Here is an 18003-nt window from a genome sequence, read left to right on the forward strand (position 1 = left end):
CTATGACACGACCTGGTGGAAATATTTATCGCACAGACTACATCTTCCTCCTGATCACAACCTAAACACCCACATGGCCAGTGCCACCAGCTGCCAGCGCAAAGTAAACCAGTCACGACGGTCCCGACTCCCAGGAGCGCTCAGGGCTCATACTCAGGACTTGTAATACAGTATGTCCCATTCTTGGGTGGCAACCAGGAACCTACAACTCAACTCTGCTGTCTCAGATCCTATATGGAAATTCTTCCTCATACAGCTCCCCAGCCCCAATTTATAAATTCTCCAGTCGCAAGCAGCAAAATGATCCCAAATCGCAATAGACCTCGCTGCCCCTGTGGGCACATTCCGAAGACGTCCATCAGCACCTCCTATCATAGACACCCACACCCACGGTTAGAACAGCCTTTCCACAATCGCTTCTGTGCCCTCTTGAGTCTCGGAGCCGCCCAGATGCTCCCCTAACCTGCACCTATGAGAGCAATCCTGGCACAGAAGTAGAGGTTAGGGTGTCTTCATGTCCCCTACACGGGGCCTTGAGCGTGACGGTCGCTCCTCCTTCCCACTTAGGTGACTCAAGGTCAGGGCCGGCACGTGCCTTAGACAGGTCTCTTCTAGGACTGGTTGCCACCCCCGAATTGTCTTCCTGAGGGGCGGGAGACCTGTGCAAGAGGCTCTGGCTAAATACTGGCTGTTTGTTTCCCTTCTAGGCCTTAGCTTTTCCACCTGTGAAACAAATAGCAGTGGAGCCCACGGTATGGGCCCTCTGTGTGAATATCGTTAAATCAGACAAAGAATGAAAGGAAGGGAAAGCCATTTATAAACGGGAAAGCTTCTATGTTGGATGGGTTATAGTGAGTACTACGGTGTATGAGGCCCCGAGCCGAACATTTTTACATGTATGATAAAATCCAATGCCTTCAACAGCCTTTCAGGAGGATGTGATTCCAGTCCACTTTGCATGTAAGCAAAAACTGAGGCGGCCCAGGAAAAGTACAAGTGTGTCTGGCTTTTTAGTTACGCTGTCAGAGACGCTCAGTCTCTTCTGCCACGAGACAACACTATTAAAGTCTCGCGCCGCCAAGTTCATTTATGTGACCTCGCTCTATAAGGATGCACACTTTTCTCCGCTGAATTTTCAAACAGCAGGAGAGGAGCGGCCCCGGAGAACTGCGCAGGCGCCTCTCCTGGCCCTGGACACCGCCTACAGGGCACTAGTGTGTGCGTGGAGAAACTCGAGGAGCCCCGCCTGACTCTCAATACGCAGGCGCGAGGGCGCGTGCCCTGCGCTATCAGCTCTGATTGGCTGCCTTGGCTGAGAGCACCGCCCAATAGGAGGCGTGGATAGTGAAGGGTCCCACACTCCTGGAGTGGAGGGTCTGTGTCAAGAGCGGCAGGGGCTGCTTGGAGGTAAGAGAGATGGGTGAGGGCGCCGCAGGGCGGGCAGGGAAGAGAGCGCTGGGTGTAGGGAGAGAGTGGAGGAAAAGGGAAAGGTACGCTAAGGGTCGGAGAACCTTGGGGCCTGCGCTTGGGTCTGCCGGGATGATCGACAGCTCCTTCCTGTGTGCCCTAGAGGCGTTGGTGGAGCCCCTGCTGTGTGCTGGACTCTGCTTGAGCTCGCTTTCACACCCCACCCCTGGAGGGGGCTCTCACGCTGCAGAGCAGAGGAATCTGGTAGAAAAAAAAAGCAGTGTAGCGGGAAAGTTGAACTTTCAGGCCCCTGGTGGAGGTGCTTAGATAGATGTACTTTCTGTATACAGAGGTATTAGCGGAATTCCACCTACCCCCTGACATGGTGTAGGATTAGGGGGAAAAGGAACGCAGGTGCTAAAGTGCCCATTTCGGGATACCAGAGCTACTTTCTAGAAAGACAGTGCTATTACGATTGTGTGCATGTTTAAGGAGTTTTGGAAGGATTATGTTGGATGAGATTCAGTGAACACATGGTGGATTGGGCCCTATACACCTTGTTTTTCTGTGTGTGAGCTCATCTATACTTTGTAAAGCTTGTGCATCCACTCGTTACCTGCTACAAGCCATATAGCATGTTCTGATCCAAGCTGGAGAAGTTCTGTCTTGTCAGTGGGGCTGTAAACAAGGCAAAATGCTAACCTCCCCAACCCCCAGCCCATTTGATTGTTCCTAGGAAAATCCTTGGTGGAATGGTTCAGACTTGATGAGGAACCAGGTGTAGTGGCACATGCTTTCAATTGCCAGCACTGGGGAGGTAGAAGCCAATAGATATCTGTGAGTTTGAGGCCAGGCTGCCCTACATAGTGAGTTCTAGATAGGCCAGAGCTATGTAATGAGATGCTTCAAAACAAAACCCACTTAATGGGGTATTTGGAATCGGTAGAAAAGGGAAGTTTGGGTCTGGAGCATTTAGCAAGTCATTTATCCGTGGATGGTTTATTGGTCACCAACTAAAAACAGGGCCTTGCACTGGGCTGTGTGTTGTGGAGATACGTAGAATGGGTAGACATGTAGTGTGCACAGGGATGGTTAAGGTCCCAGGACATCACTTCTACAGGGAGCCTTAGTCAGTCACTGGGTGAGTCTGTGTAGCTCCTGTGTGCTGGGCATCTTTCTTGGCACTAGAAACACCTCTGTGGTGAAGAAACTAAAATTTCTGCCCTCTGGGAGCAGCTTGTACACCAGCGCTACCAGCTAAAGTGTACACACTCCTGGCACGAGCAGAGGTAAAGAAGGTGGCCTTTGGCACTTGGGAGGCAGAGGAAATAAGACTGAGAACCAGACCTTCCTTCCTGTGTACTTCCTGAGATCAAGGCCAGCCTTAGTACATAAACTCTGTCCCAAAAACAAAACCAGCAGGGCAGTGGTGGTGTACAACTTTGACCCCAGCACTTGGGAGGCAGAGGCAGGTGGATCTCTATTCAAGGCAAGCCCAGTCTACAGATCTGAGTTCCAGGACAGCCAGGGCTACACAGAGAAAATCTGTCTTAAACAGTAACAACAAAAACGGGCCATCTTGCTGACCCCGAAGGTAAAGGTGTGTGCCATGCAGCCCTGATGACCCCAGTTCAATCCTCAGATTGAACGTAATTTTCCTCACATAAATATGGGAGGAAAGAATGAGCTCTGACCTCCATAGAGTTGTTGTCCTCTGTATGCTACACGTATGCCATGACTTATACTCATGCATGCAGGCACACAGTAACATAAGAAAAAAATGTTGGGGGTGGGGTGGCACTTTAAGGTGGCTCAGTGGATAAAGGCAATTGGCACTGAGCCTGATGACCTGAGTTTGACTCCAGAACCCCCATGGTGGGAGAACCTGATCCTGCAAGTTGTTATCTTACCTCTATGCTCTCTCCCCACCCCATTAAGAAGGTATAATAAAGTAAAAGTAAAATCTCCTTAAAATGTAGGGCTTAAGCAGAAGGCTTAAGGAGGGTTCTTAGAATGGACTGTAGGCTCCTGTTGTGTGAAAGTGGTTGGATTAGGTTGAGACCAGACAGCCTGGGACACAGCCTGGCAGGTTGGAGAGGTCTATATCCCAGGTGCTAAGTGTGGTAGTGCACAGAATCCTAAGTGTGGGGTACACAGAATCCCACTGCTGGGGAAGCTGAGGCAGGATCGCTCTAAAGCTACCCTCTATTGCAGAGTGAGTTTGAGGCCATCCTAGGTGCATATAAACCCTAATATTGGTGTTTGTTAACCAAGTGCCATAAGCCTCGTGGTCAGTCTGACTTTAGTTCCATTATACAAGAGAGAAAACTGATCTCAAGAGAGAGAAGGCAAAGTGGGGGAGCTCAGATTCAAGCTGAGGGAAGTCCAGTTCCTGCTGCTCCCTTAAATGCTTTGCTGTGGGAATACCAGAGAGGAGGAAAGGTTCTGCACAGAGAGGACCCTGCGTGGGTAAAGGCTGAAGGCGGGAAGGAAAGAGAGAGAGAATATGTGTGCAGGTGTGTGTGTGCACCTGAGCGCGTGTGTGTTCTTAGAAAGGGTGTCACTGGGTTTCTGAGAGAGAGCAGAATTCAAGGCCAGGCTGCAGGGGGTCCATACTCTCCTGCAGATACCTGACTATAGTGGCTACGACAGGCTCAGAGACATGGGACCATGAAAGGCTGAGGCATAAACCTTGAACTACAACTTGATTGACAAACTGGTGAGTAATGGAATGAGCTAGGGAACCCGAGATGTCCCACAATCCCCTTGGGTTCCTGGTGTGCCACTGGCTTCTGCCCTTCTTTCTCCAGGCATTGCCTTCCCCATAATGGCAGAGATGGTGGCAGAAGTAGCTGAGATACCAACACAAGCACCAGGAGCAGTGGAAATTTCAACCGCCATGTCAGGAGAGCTGGCAGAGATGGCAACAGCAGTGACTGAGATGACCTCTGGGGAGGCCCTTGCCTCGTCCCTCTTCTTCCAACACCACCAGTTCATGTGCTCAGAGTGTGGCAGCCTCTACAACACCCTGGAGGAAGTCCTCTCCCACCAGGAACAACACCTGCTCACCATGTCAGAGGAGGAGACGCTGACCACCCAGGACACAGGCCTGGAGCCTGAGCTAGTACCTAGCACTGGGGAAGGACCTTTCCAGTGTGGTGAATGCAGCCAGCTCGTCCTCTCTCCCAGTGAGCTTCTAGCCCACCAGGATGCCCACCTGCAGGAGTCTGCAAGCCAGATCCAGTACCAGTGTGGAGACTGCCAGGAGCTCTTCCCATCACCTGAGCTGTGGGTAGCTCACCGCAAGACTCAGCACCTTTCCAGTGCAGCGGATGAACCACCACCTCCTTTGCCTCCCCCGACACCCCCACCTCCACCACCGGAAGTCAAGATGGAGCCCTACGAGTGCCCGGAGTGTTCCACCCTTTGTGCCACCCCTGAGGAATTCTTGGAGCATCAGGGCACCCACTTTGACTCCCTGGAGAAAGAAGAGCGCAATGGGTTAGAAGAGGAGGAGGAGGAAGATGAGGAGGAGGAGGGTGAGGAGGAAGAGGATGATGAAGAGACCGATGAGGACGAAGCATCCACAGAGCTCACTGCTGATGACACGGGAGGTGACAAGTCCACGGCTGACCCGGCTCAGAGCTGTGGCGATTGTTCCCAGCATTGCTCCTCTTCAGGGGCACGCCGAAAACACCAAAGGGCATCTCGTGGCCAAGCGTCAGCCACCCATGCCTTCCACTGTGGCCAGTGTCAGCGAAGCTTCAGTTCAGCTAACCGGCTGGTGGCTCATGGCCGGGCCCACGTGGGTGGTACCCATGAGTGTACCACCTGCTCCAAGGTCTTCAAGAAGGCGGCCTCTCTGGAGCAGCACCAGCGGCTGCATCGTGGGGAAGCCCGCTATCTCTGTGTGGACTGTGGCCGTGGCTTTGGCACTGAGCTCACACTGGTGGCCCATCGGCGGGCCCATACTGCCAATCCACTGCACCGCTGTCGCTGTGGCAAGACCTTCAGCAACATGACCAAGTTCCTCTATCACCGACGAACTCACACTGGGAAAAGCGGAACCCCGACCAGGGTGGCAACTGTCTCCCCAGCTCCAGCTGAGCCCACCCCTCCACCCCCACCCCCACCCGCCCAGCTGCCCTGTCCACAGTGCCCCAAGTCCTTTGCTTCAGCCTCCAGGCTCTCCAGGCACCGGCGCGCAGTGCACGGCCCCCCTGAACGGCGGCACAGGTGTGGAGTCTGTGGCAAGGGCTTCAAGAAGCTCGTCCACGTGCGCAACCACCTGCGGACACACACAGGCGAGAGGCCTTTCCAGTGTCACTCCTGCGGCAAGACCTTTGCTTCTTTAGCCAACCTCAGCCGCCACCAGCTGACCCACACAGGAGTGCGCCCCTACCAATGCCTGGACTGTGGCAAGCGCTTTACACAGAGTTCCAACCTACAGCAGCACCGGCGGCTACACCTTCGGCCTGTGGCCTTTGCACGTGCCCCTCGCCTTCCCATCACTGGTCTCTACAACAAGAGCCCCTACTACTGTGGGACCTGTGGCCGCTGGTTCCGCGCCATGGCAGGCCTTCGGCTGCATCAGAGGGTCCATGCCCGAGCCAGGAGTTTGACACTACAGCCTCCCAGGTCACCATCTCCAGTCCCACCCCCAGCCCCTGAACCTCAGCAGACTATCATGTGCACAGAGCTTGGGGAGACCATCGCCATCATCGAGACATCCCAGCCACTGGCACTGGAGGACACACTGCAGCTATGCCAGGCGGCACTGGGGGCCAGTGAAGCTAGTGGGCTGCTGCAGTTGGACACAGCCTTCGTGTGACAAGGCACAAGAGCAATGATAAAGAGGGTTTGCTTACAAGCTTGAGTCTAGGCACCTCAAGGGAGCAGAGGACCCCTCCTGGCAAGCTAATCTGGCACCCACATGTCAGGGTCCACCCTGCTGGCCTCTTCTAACTGCTGACTCCTCAGGGTTTCTCCTGTCACCTTTCCCTGCCCAAGGTGAAACTGAAGCTCTGACAAGTGATATCATCTGTCTCAGCCCCTCCCACTGCATTGCAGAATGGGGTTTGCCAAGGCTCTTTGCACGGCATCATCTGGTGCTCAGCAACATCAGGTAACCTCTATTGAGCACCAACCATACGCCAGGCCTGTGCCAGTCATTCCCATATACCTCCCCACCCCAACCCCACCATCCCAGGACTTGGGGTGTTTGGGACTTAGCTCTACCTGGTATAGGAAGGCACGTAGTTTCACGGGGCTTGCTTCATTTCAGTTTTGACAGTGTGGAAAGAAATCTGTAGGTGACCCCAGTACTCAGCTCAGCCTGAGTGACATTGAAGACCCAGGAATGAACCAGTCACAGTTCTACACTCAGGCATGCTCAGCCCAGCAGAGGCAACTGACTGCCCCCATACAGTGCTGCCTGTGGCTCACTCAGCCTGTGTGCCCAAGGCTTCCCTCACACACCTTAGTGCTACAGGCTAATGGAGAGTCAGGTCTAAGGATTCCTGGGCTGAGGTAGGGATGTGCAGGGACAGTGGAACTGAGAAGAGACTTCCTAGTGGTGCCAGTTCTAAAGTAAAAGTAGGACTCTGCCAGCACAGGAGGAAACTGGCCTCTCAGGCAGGCCATCCAGTTACAACTGCATTATACACCCATCTGCTAGGCAGCATCAGGCAGGACACGTAATGTCCCTCAGGCCTGAGGTGGACCTGTGTACCATCCTGGCTGTACAAGTAGGGACAGCATAGAGAATGCCCAGGGTCTCAGGCTGAGGGGAGGGACTGTGAGGTAGGAATACAGCTCTTAGGCCCATCTCTATTGTTCTGAGTAAGACCTGACCCCTCAGTGACCACAGCAAACAGTTGGTCCATCCCTTGACCCAGAGCAGCCATGTTCATCCTGCTTCGTGACTGTTTAAAAGGATGAGATCAGTCCGGCAGAGCAGAAATGTACCCCTGGCGGTGATGCAGAGCCAAGAAGCTTGGACTCCCCTCAAGGATATGTTCCAAAATTACTTTTTCTGCATCAGTAGAATCCATCAGAAGGACCCAAAGTTGCTCCCTCCCAGGTTCTCTCCCTTTCTGCAGCATCTCTACCCACTCACTGCTTGGCACCATGGAGAGATACCATTTCCTTCTGCCCATGGTCCCCACCATCTGGCTGCAGCATATTTTAAAAGTCAAGGGAAAGAGCCAGGCAGAGAGGTGCAAGCCTGTAATCGCAGTATTTGGGATCCTAAGGCGAGATGATCTTGAGTTCCAGGCCACCCTGAGCTATACTGGAAGACCAGCTCAAAACCAGCTCAGAGAGAAACAGAGAGAAAGAGAACTCCACCTCCCCAAGGTGCCACTTGCCAATACCCCTAAGAGAAGTGAAGCAAGTGGATACCATGCTTCAGACAGGGCCTTGGGAATCTGCCTATCTGCATATATACCCATCTCACTGAGTCTACAGGCAGTTAGATATTTGGTCTGAGAGACACATCATCCAGGGTCTCACTGACCACCCAGGATGGTCTTCCTTTCCTTTGTTAAGAGTTTGTGCCAGGAAATAGGCAGGCTCCACATCTGTGGTGGGCAAGCATTAAGTGGCACAGGGGTTTCTGGCTTCTTGGTGTCCCTCTGCCTGAAGTGGAACTCATTACAAACCCTGAACCCCTCACTCTGTGGAAACAGGCAGCCAGACAGGAAGAAGGGTTTCATGCCAATAATTTATTGAACGGAGGTCTGTACACAGGCAAACCTTACTGTGGAAACTAAGACACCTGGGGCTGTCCCTACTCCCCTCCTTCCAGGATGGGGAGGGGGAGGAAGCCTTGGGAGCAGAGGACAAGAGGGGGGTACAGCTTGAGGGGGAGGGCAGGTTGGATGGTGTGAATCGACGTTTTCTTTAAGAAAAAAATTATAACAATCTATTTACACCCAGGGGGCCAGGGAAGGGAAGAGGAGATGGGCTGGGCTGGTTCTATTTACAAGGGACATGGGAGAGGGGGGAAGGAGTGGTAGCCTGGGGGGAGGGGAGGAGACCAAGGGGGTAGAAGGTCCTCATACCCCCAAAACCCCGTCCTTCCTTCTCTTCCCTCCCCCACAAACAGTTAAAATCCTCTTTAAAAAGCCCACCACAAAGGTGAGGCTGGTGAGGGAGGCCTAGATGCTGGGGTAGTTCTTTTACCTCTGCCCTCTAGTCTAGGGGCCCAGCCAGGGCAGGAGCTTGATGGGCTGTGGCCCCCTTCCAAGCCCCACTTGGGCCTTCCCAGATGGACGTGGAGGGGTAGTCGTTGGGGCCCTCAGGAAGAGTTAGTGAGGGTAGGTGTGGCATCGGGTGCCTGCCAGTCTTGGCCAGTCTGATTCTCAGTTAAAGCTGAAGGAAGGAGAGGGAAGGGGGACAGTTGGCCTTTGCATCACGCTCCATACCCACAAGAGAATAGCTTGCTTCAAAACACTATCCAAGAAATTGACAGCTGTCACTCTGGGTTCAGGGTTACAAACTCAGGTGCCAAAGGGCCAACGTGACACTTAAGTGGCTTACACCAAGGAGCCAGGCTCCATGGAAGAAAAGGGGCAGCTGGACACTGCTCCAGCAGTGTCTAGCTGCAGTCAGGAGAGAGGCAGACCCATGGCTGCCAAGCCTCATCTTCTTTCCCCTTAAAAACAGAAAATCTGGGTTTTTACCCAGAATGGCCCAATCTTCAAATGTGGGTAACTTTTTGTTTATTTGTTCAGACCAAAGAAATGCTTGGTCTTCCAGCTGGCATTTAAACACAAATGTGGGCAACACTGCCCTACAAAGCTGGTTGCTGACATACTGTAAAATACGCCTTCTGTGCCATCAGATGTCAACAACTCAAAACCCACAGGAAATGTTAAAAGCCAACGACAACCCTCACTTGACCCTCAGCACAAGCGTTCCCCGGCTTACCTTGTGAGGATGAGGTGAGGGAAGCAGGGCCTGCTGGGGACCGCAAGTGAGGAGGGATGAGAATGGCATTGAGAGACGGTTGGATGGACAATTCTAGAGACAAGAATTAACATACCCAGTCAAGGAGAGGCAAGGCTTATGGAAAGCCAGTTAGGGTTAGGATGGGAAATCAAACAAGGACCCAGTTACTGGCAAGGCCAGGTGGAAGAGACTTTAGCCACAGGACTCTTAGGTGGAAAAGTGGAAAAGGCCTAGCATCCAGGTACAGTGTGGAGACACCTGGCTGAGCACAGGGCCACCTTGTACCCTCTCAGCTCCCCAGTCCTGTTCAACACCAAGCCTCTCCACATCCCCAGCATCTCCACTGACCCCAGGCTATGCTCACCACCAGGACTGAAGTTGAAGAGGGGGGGAAGCGGGCGATTGTTGGGGAGCTGGGTTCCAAGAGTCCGCAGTTCATCAAAGAAGCTGTGGGCACAGGCCTCCAGTGGGGAGAGCCTTGAGGACGGCGTGTACTCCAGCAGGCTAGAGCAGAGTGCAATGGCCTCAGGTGGCGTCCGAGATTTGAACACCTGTGGGTTAGTTCAGAGGGTGAGAGGTGCCGTGACACCCATGTCGTGTGCCCTTCTGTGGCAGCCCGCTTTCCAAACACCACCTTCCCATCAAGGAGACAGACACATGAGACAGGTGCTGGCTCCGGGTCCATGACTTGTGAATCCTGGTGCGTGCTTGCCACCATATAAATGGGAATCTTGTATTTACCTATGAGTTCTCAACTTTTAAAATTCTATAAACATCACAGCCTCAAAGTGTTGACTGCCTCCCTGGATAACTTCAGAGACTACCCCCACCGTAATTTATTTTTACTTTTTCAATCTGTTTACTTACGTGAATGTTTGCCTGTGCACATCTGTGTTAACCACATGCATGCCTGTAAGGATCCCCTGAAACTGGACTTAGAGGTGCCTGTGAGCCACCATGTGAGTGCTGGAAATTGAACCCAGATCCTATGTAAGAGTAACCTGTGCTCTTAACCACTGAGCCATCTCTCCAATTCTGCAAACCATGATTTTTAAGCCAGGTCCCCAGAGCAGTTGGTCTCCAAGGGGACCCACCCTTCAGCCATGCTGTGCAAGTCCAGATTTCTGCCCCTACCTTTGTCCAGGGGTGAGCTTTGATCTGGGGGAACTTGAACTCTGTATAGTTGGGGTTCATCTCTCGGATTTGTTCCCTAGTTGGCGTTCCCAGTACCTGTAAAGGAAAGTGAGGGTTTGAGAGAAAGCCCTTTTCCTCAGGCCCACCCCTGCGTTCCTGGCTCTGGCACTGTCCCCGTTCTCACCTTGATGATCTCCACAAGCTGGTCCACCCCACTGTCCCCAGGGAAGATGGGCTGGCCGAGAAGTAACTCAGCCAGTACACAGCCAGCTGACCACACATCTGAAGGGGAAGGGCAGAGGTAAGCACTAGACAGCCGATGCCACCAAGCCAACTCCTTTGCCAATACTGCTTCTCATGGCTATCCGAGAGGCACTACGGAAGCACTCTCCCAGGCTGTGCTCTCCAGTCCAGGTGTGCTTATTTATGGCCCTGGTGCCCTTGGTGAGTGACCCCAATGCATCCTTTGAACCCCTCTTTACTTCTCTAGACTAGCACAAGGCCTGACTAGGTCCACTGGCACCTGTGTGCTCTGGGCCACAAGAAAGCTTTCTATCCAGAACTAGCTGTTCACCACCTGGCCTCTGGCCTGCTTACCCCTCCCTGCTCTGTACCTTGACCTGCACTGGCACAAGCTCACACCTGAGGACCTCACCAGCTCCTCAGACTGCCATTCTCCTTCAACCCTTCCTTTCACGTATGTGCTCTCATTTCAGCCTTCCCCTCAAACCTGGAAGAGGGTGATGCCATGCTCAGAAACAGGAAACGACAGGCTCTGGGGGCAGGCCGTACCCGTATGGTAACAGTTCTGGTTACTGCCAGCCCCTTCCCTCCAACTGAACAGAGGCTGACTTGAAGTTTCTAAGTGGAGGAGGACTCTGGGGCCAAGTCAGACTTGAAATCCCAGCCCTGTTATGGCCGGCTATTCCACCCCTGGAAGGTGCTAGCAACAGCTCTCTATTGGTTAGCTGCTCTAACAAGATGCAGCAGCACCACCAGCCTCCTCAGCCTTGAAGCACCAGTATAGGACAGACAGTAGGCCCTTATCACTCCATCACTCCCCAGCCCGTCCCCTAACTGACCGATGGATGAGGTGTAATCTGTGGCTCCAAAGATGAGCTCTGGAGCACGGTAGTACCGAGAACAGATGTAGGACACATTGGGCTCCCCCCGAACCAACTGCTTTGCACTGTGGGAAAAGATGGGCAGGGTTAAGCATGAAACCAAGCTTGTGGTTTTCACCCCTTCAGGCACTCACAGGCTGCACGTCAGACCTACCTGCCAAAATCACAGAGCTTGAGGACAGCAGTGTCAGGGTCCACAAGCAAATTCTGGGGCTTGATGTCACGGTGACACACACCTTGGGAGTGGATATAGGCCAGGCTCCGGAAGAGCTGGTACATGTACACCTAGGATGGGCAGGGCACAGCTCAACTCCAGTCCACTGCTTTCCCACGGAGCACACCGTTGGCCCACATTATGCCACTGTCCCTGCTGGCTGCCCCATGGCCTCAGCTCCTGAACTGCTGTAAACCTTGGCTTCTGAACTTGAATGCCTGCTGCAATCACATGGAAGACTCAGGAGACAGGCCAGGGCCCAGTTTCTGACGCCTGTGAGGATGGCGGACACTGGGCCTGGCCCCCACATGAGGAACCGCTGCTCCAGTCACCCCTGTGATGACTGACACTGTAACACAGGCTGTGGGGCAGGCACTAAAACCGCCAGCTCTAGAGGGCCTCGCTGACAGCAGCCCCCTTGCACAGGTCTTCTCCAGCTTCGTTTCCTGCCTTCCCCACTCCCACTGACCAGAACCTAAGCAGGGTTTTCCGTTTTAATTTGTATAACATCTTGGTTGTGTGTACATGACTGCCTCTGGAGGAAAAGGGGTTACACATGTGCACAGACCACAAGTGGCAATCAGGACAGCATGCTGGTGCAGGCTCATCCTTTGTGTCCCAGGAAGTGGTCCTCAAGCTTAGCAGCAAACACCTTTACCCATGGAACCTTTTTAGGTTTTTTCTTTCAAAACAGGGTGACAGACTGGATTCCAGGCTGGCCCTGAACATGAAACCCTCTTGCATTAGCCTCCCTAGTGCTGGGATTACAGACATGCACCACTACGTGTAGCCAGGACCTTGGAGTTGAAAGCTTCTGAGTCTCCTGGGCCTAAGCCAGTACCTGACATCCAGTACCTGACCTATATACTCTAACTGCTTTGGGACCCTCCTCCTGTGCCAGCATGACACTATTCTCCCAGCATTCCCTGTGTTCTACACAGCAGCAGGTCCTCAGCTTCATTTCTTTGATGGTACATGTAACCTCACCAAACACAGCTCTTTGGTCCTTTTGTCTCAAAGACAGGGTCTCTCTATGTAGTCCTGGCTATCCTGGAGCTTACTATGTACACCAAGATGGCCTTGAACTCAAGAGATCCTCTTGCCTCTACGTCCTGAGTGCTGGGACAAAAGGTGTGTGCCACCATGCCCAGCCAAAAAGCGCTTCAAAGGCAAGGCCTGGGTCTCAGCTGTGTCTGGAACCATTGTGCACTTGGCCGAGCAGTCACAGCCACAGACTGGCTCTCACGACTGGAGAGCTGCCTTCCCAACATGGAAGCAGCGGCAGCCTCGGGTGCAGCCACATCAGGGTCAGCTCACCCAAGTGCAAGGTGCTAAAGTCAGAGAGCCGGCCGAGAGGTGACGTGGGGGAGAGGTCTGCTGGCTCTTCTGGCACATCTTTACTGCCACTCTATGGTTTCCCACCCACCCCACCCCCAATGACACTGATCCTACTGTGTGGAACAGTTCCTCTTCCACCCCCTTGGCCTGGTCCCCTGGGCTTAGCCAAACCCATTTGCAAGCTGCAGAACTGAGGACAGGGAACAAGCCTCCAAAGACCAACTCTGAAGTGAAGGAACCCACACACATAGTTGGCCCCAGAGCCCCTGGCTTTGTGGGCCTGTGCTCCAGCGGCCTGCCTACTTACCTTGACGTAGATGATAGGGATGATCAACTTGGCCTTGGTAAAGTGACGGGCCACTCGGTACACCGTCTCGGGCACATATTCCAGCACCAAATTTAAATACAGCTCATCTTTCTGGAGAACAAAGGGGAGCTGTGAGGCATTTGAAGGGAAGAGGGAAAGTGTGCAGGACAGTGAGGGACACAGAGGACCTTCTAGGAAAGGCAAGCAGGAAAGTGGATAGCATCACAGTGTGGAGAGCTACACACCTTAGATTCCCAATGTCTCACCTTCTCCCCACTGGAGTAGAAAAAGTACCGCAGCCTCACGATATTGCAGTGGTCCAACTTACGCATAATCTGCAGTTCTCGGTTCTTAAGGAAAAAAGAAGTTTCAATACATCCAGTCCCCTACCTCCCCCTCTCCCAGCACCCGGACCTCTATTTCTGCTAATAGAGCAGTTTCATGTCCCAAACTCAAGGCTCCAAGGCCTGTTGGGAGGCAGAAGATGCGGGGGGGGGGGGGGGGGGGGGGCGGTATTTCTTCACCCCTGGCCCTGCCCTGATATGGGAGCTGCAGGTCTATAGGTCTGGGGCCACCAATGTGTTTATTACTTCAACCTGCTTTTTAGAAGTTCTCTGACTACTGGAGACACGTAAGGGCCAATTATTTCCTTCATGAAGCCAATCCTCAACATCTCTTGTAAAACTTGCTGAAGCTAGGCCTGGTGGTGTCTGTCTGTAATCTCAGCCACTCGGAAGGCTAAGGCAAAAGTTCAAGGACAGCCTGGGCAACTTAGTACAGCTCTGTCTCAAAAATAGATCCTAGCTAGCTCAGTTGGTATAGCACTCACACAGCATGGGCAAACCTCTGGTTCATCCCACATACTATCAAAACTAAAGAAATTAGACCACATAGACATTACCACCGAACACTGACAGCAGTAGACAGGCAGTGGCTGCCTGGCTCACCTTGACCCTGTCACCTTCCCTAGCTTAGATCTGAGACTCTAGACTTCCAATCTCCTACTCCACACCAGGGACTCTTTCCAATCCTCTAGGGCCTGAGGACTCTCTCCAGATCCCTCTCAGTTCTGCAGCTCAGCTCCCCCAAGATTGACTGACATCCCCCAACCCACGGAGTTCTTCCTGTGCCAGAGCACCCACTGCCCAGGACCTAGCCCAGTTCTCCAATCACCGCATATCCATCCATTTCCCTGTCTTTCTAAGGTTCCCTAGGCCTCAGCTATCTTACAGAGCACCAAGACAAATGGCTTGGAAGAGCACTGTAAAGGCTGGACTCTATTCTGCACCACCTGCAGAGCTGCCAGCACCAGCTTTACCAAACTTTTTCTTCTGGAAGAGATGTGGCCAAGGGGTTGGACTTGTGAGGAGGACTTGTGAGTCAAACAGGCCAGAGCTTACTCCTGAAGGGGCCTTACTCTGCAGCTTCATTTGTGCTGACTTAGAACAAGAATGGCAGCAGTACCTGTCCTCTTCAGGTAAACTGAATTTGAAATTTGCCTGTCAAGCACTTACACTGAAGAAATGCCCAGTAAACATTAGCTCTCAGCTGTTTTGGAATGTACATTCCCCTCTTCCCCTGTTCATTCTCCTCCTTCCCCTCTCCTTGGGCCCATGCTTAAGTCCCAGTGAAATCCCAGGCTCAAGCTGGTGAGATACTTCAGTAGATCAGTGTGTTTGCCATGTAAGCTTGAAGTTCTGAGCTTAGTCCCTGAATCCCACAGTGGAAGAAGAACCAACTTCCAGCAGTTGCCCCTGATCTCCACATACAGACCATACCACACACATGCCAACCATACTTACATACAGATATCATACATATGCACACATTAATATTGAGAACATGAAATTCCTAGCTCCAACTCTATTGCTGGGTACATTCAGCAGTCACTCCTAGTGCCCAAACCTCCATTCTACCCAAACTACCTTGAACCTTTTGTCCTGAAGAACCTTCTTGATGGCCACCAGTTCCCTTGTCTCTGCCAGCCGTGCCTGGTACACTACTCCGAATGAGCCATTACCAATCACTTTGATGTCAGTGTAAGCCACCTCCTGGGACCGCTCTGGGCCTTGGCCTAGAGTGGCTACCACTGTGGTCACCTTCCCGCTGTCACCTAAGGAACAAAGGGAATACAATCCACTGATCTTTCCTCTCTAGCCCAGGGAGGAAAGCTGTTCAGTTCACTGTAGGGATGGATGGGACAATGGTTATTCCGTGGTAGAATAAGTGTCTGGCACACATAAGGCCAGTACCTTGGGTTCTATGCCTAAGAATGGGGAGAGGTTATATCCTAGAGCCTTCTCCAAGAAACCCTAAAGTCTGCCTTCCATATAGCAGGCCACCAACATTCAAACTTATTTTCCATTGGTGGGTAAAGCACCTACAAATGTCTACTTCTAGAAAACAGCAGTAAAATCACTTGGTGGGGGCCACCAACATCCCAAGTGTAGAATCCAGCCACATGGGGCTCCCCAGCTTTTTTTCCCTTCTGCAGGGCAGGTACAAAGTACCACCTTCCACATAAAGGAACAGAAACTATGGGGGCGTTCCTTCTTCAGGAAAAAACTGTCAATCCTCACAGCCAGAGACAACTGACTTCTAAATCCTTCCTGGCAGAGCTCCTAAGTAACAGAAATGAACTAGTCTAAAGAGCCATTGCCCTGACCCTCACTTGGGAGTAGGAACTAGAGGGTTGGGGTCTGTTACTCTTACCAAACACTTTGCATTGTTATGGGCACTGGCCTGGCCTCTGTGTGCTCCAGGGTAGTACCTAGCCTGAAAATGGAACAGCCAATCTCCAAAACTGCTGATGGCGTATTCCAGCCTGATGCCTTTGGAGGAAAGCTTTGATTTGCAATTCCCTGTCTCTGAGTAGCAGCAAACCTAGATGCCACTCTTAGGGACCCACTCCCTTTAGGAAACTTATCAACAAATTCAATTTGAGAGAGGGACAGTGAGGGATATTTTGAAAAATAATCCCACATGGCTATTTATTTTTTTCAGAGCCAGTACCAGCTACTTCAAAACATATTTTATAATAGGTGTCACCTGTGCCCCCCCATTCCACTGCTGCTCCCCCACCTTGTTTTAAAAGAAAGCTGACAATGAGCTTGATTAGAAGCCCATGTTGATTCCCAATCTATTCTTATTTATAAACAATAGTGATTATTTACTGCCACCATTGACGACTGACTACAGGTCTACATGTTTTCAGTGGGTTAGGTAGTAATGTCAGGCCTTATGGTTTCGACTTGGCCCTGTTCTATGGAAACAATAATCCTGAATCAGTGTTGTTTCTAAAGGATATTCAATCCAAATCCCCATTTTTGATGGAAAGGAAACGAATAGCCCCCTATTCATACAGGATGGTGACAGCTATCATATTCTTGTCTCTTAGGGTACAACTATCCTAGATCACCATTGGCAAGTAACTGTGACCTCTGATCCTATTCTCCAGTGATGGCAACGTCGTCAAGTCCTGGAGACCTTGATAACTGGAAGAATAGGACCTGTGACCTCTGCTTCTCGGGTACTGGTAATTCTGATTCTAAACTCCAAGTGATGGTAACCCCAAAAACTCCTTTATCTGGGAGACAGAAAGCTCAGATCCCGGCTCGAAGCAGCACGGTGACCTCGAGCTTCTATTTGGGTACAGGAAAGAATCTGATCGTTTGATGCGCTTGGGAAACCCAGATCACCACCCCACAGGGCGCCCCTAAGTACTCACGGCCCAGCTTCACTCCGGGCGGCGGGAAGCTAGTGCCCGCGCCGGGGCCACCGCTGCCTCCTCCGCCGCTGCCGCTGGGGCCACCCCCGGAGCTCGAGGCTCCCACGCCCCCACCCATAGCCCCGACTGACGCCTTCCCGCCGCCAGTGCCTCCTGGGCCGGAGGCCGAGCCCCCGGGGCCGCCGCCACCGCCTCCGCCTCCGCCGCCTGGCTCCGCGAACGAGCTGGTCCGCGCCCGGCCCGAGCCCCCAGGGCCGCCTCCCGAAGGCCCGCCGCCGCTCATGGCGCCGAGCGCAGGCCCAGGCCGCGGGGCTCGGGCTGCCTGGGCTGCCCCCGCCGCTGCCTCTGCCGCCGCCTCCCCTGGGCTCCGGCCTCTTCCAGGCCGCGCCGTTCGGGCTCCGGCTCCGGCCCAGCGCCCGCCGCGGGGCACGCCGGGAGATGAAGTTCCCTCTGCCGTCGGCTTCGTTGTCACCACCCTCGGCCCGCACAGCAAGCCGGGAAATGGAGTTCTCAAGCCCTCAGAGTAGCTGCCCGCTGGGGGCGGGGTGTGACGGCTCGCGCTGCACACCGGGAAATAGAGTCCCGGATAATGTCACCCGACTCTGCCAAAAGCCAACTTGAAAGTACTTTGAAAAACACAGTCAGAGCCACACACTCACTACACAGAGGCAAAAGCAAGTTCCTTAGGCAGCGTCCAAGCCTGATGCACGCTGGGAAATAGAGTCCAGCCACCCGTCTAGTCTGTGGGCCGTCCGTAACTTCCTGTACCATATGCATTCTGGGAAATTGAGTCTGCACT

General features: G+C 52.9%; 2 protein-coding genes across 4 annotated transcripts; one reads left to right on the forward strand and one right to left on the reverse strand.

The window, feature by feature from the left end:
* The first annotated feature begins 1251 nt into the window (after positions 1-1251).
* Positions 1252-10148, forward strand: Znf526 (zinc finger protein 526). Of its 3 annotated transcripts, none has more exons than XM_076929839.1 (3): positions 1352-1407; positions 4034-4126; positions 4218-10148. In XM_076929839.1, the coding sequence occupies exon 3, from the start codon at positions 4235-4237 to the stop codon at positions 6236-6238; it is 2004 nt and encodes a 667-aa protein (XP_076785954.1). In that variant the 5' UTR covers positions 1352-1407; positions 4034-4126; positions 4218-4234; the 3' UTR covers positions 6239-10148. The 3 variants fall into 3 exon arrangements, with proteins under 3 accessions (XP_034355994.1, XP_076785954.1, XP_076785960.1); XM_076929845.1 differs by having other exon boundaries at positions 1361-1407; positions 4060-4126; XM_034500103.2 differs by lacking the exon at positions 4034-4126 and having other exon boundaries at positions 1252-1407.
* On the reverse strand, positions 8113-17637 carry Gsk3a (glycogen synthase kinase 3 alpha). Its single transcript, XM_034500126.2, has 11 exons — positions 17205-17637; positions 15403-15590; positions 13744-13827; positions 13478-13588; positions 11773-11903; positions 11577-11683; positions 10679-10776; positions 10495-10590; positions 9725-9911; positions 9340-9432; positions 8113-8781 (listed from the first exon to the last, which is right to left on the reverse strand). The coding sequence occupies exons 1-11, from the start codon at positions 17485-17487 to the stop codon at positions 8708-8710; spliced, it is 1452 nt and encodes a 483-aa protein (XP_034356017.1). The 5' UTR covers positions 17488-17637; the 3' UTR covers positions 8113-8707.
* Between the last annotated feature and the right edge of the window lie 366 nt (positions 17638-18003).

This window comes from Arvicanthis niloticus, chromosome 1 (genome assembly GCF_011762505.2).
Source record: "Arvicanthis niloticus isolate mArvNil1 chromosome 1, mArvNil1.pat.X, whole genome shotgun sequence".
NCBI classification, from domain to species: Eukaryota; Metazoa; Chordata; class Mammalia; order Rodentia; family Muridae; genus Arvicanthis; species Arvicanthis niloticus.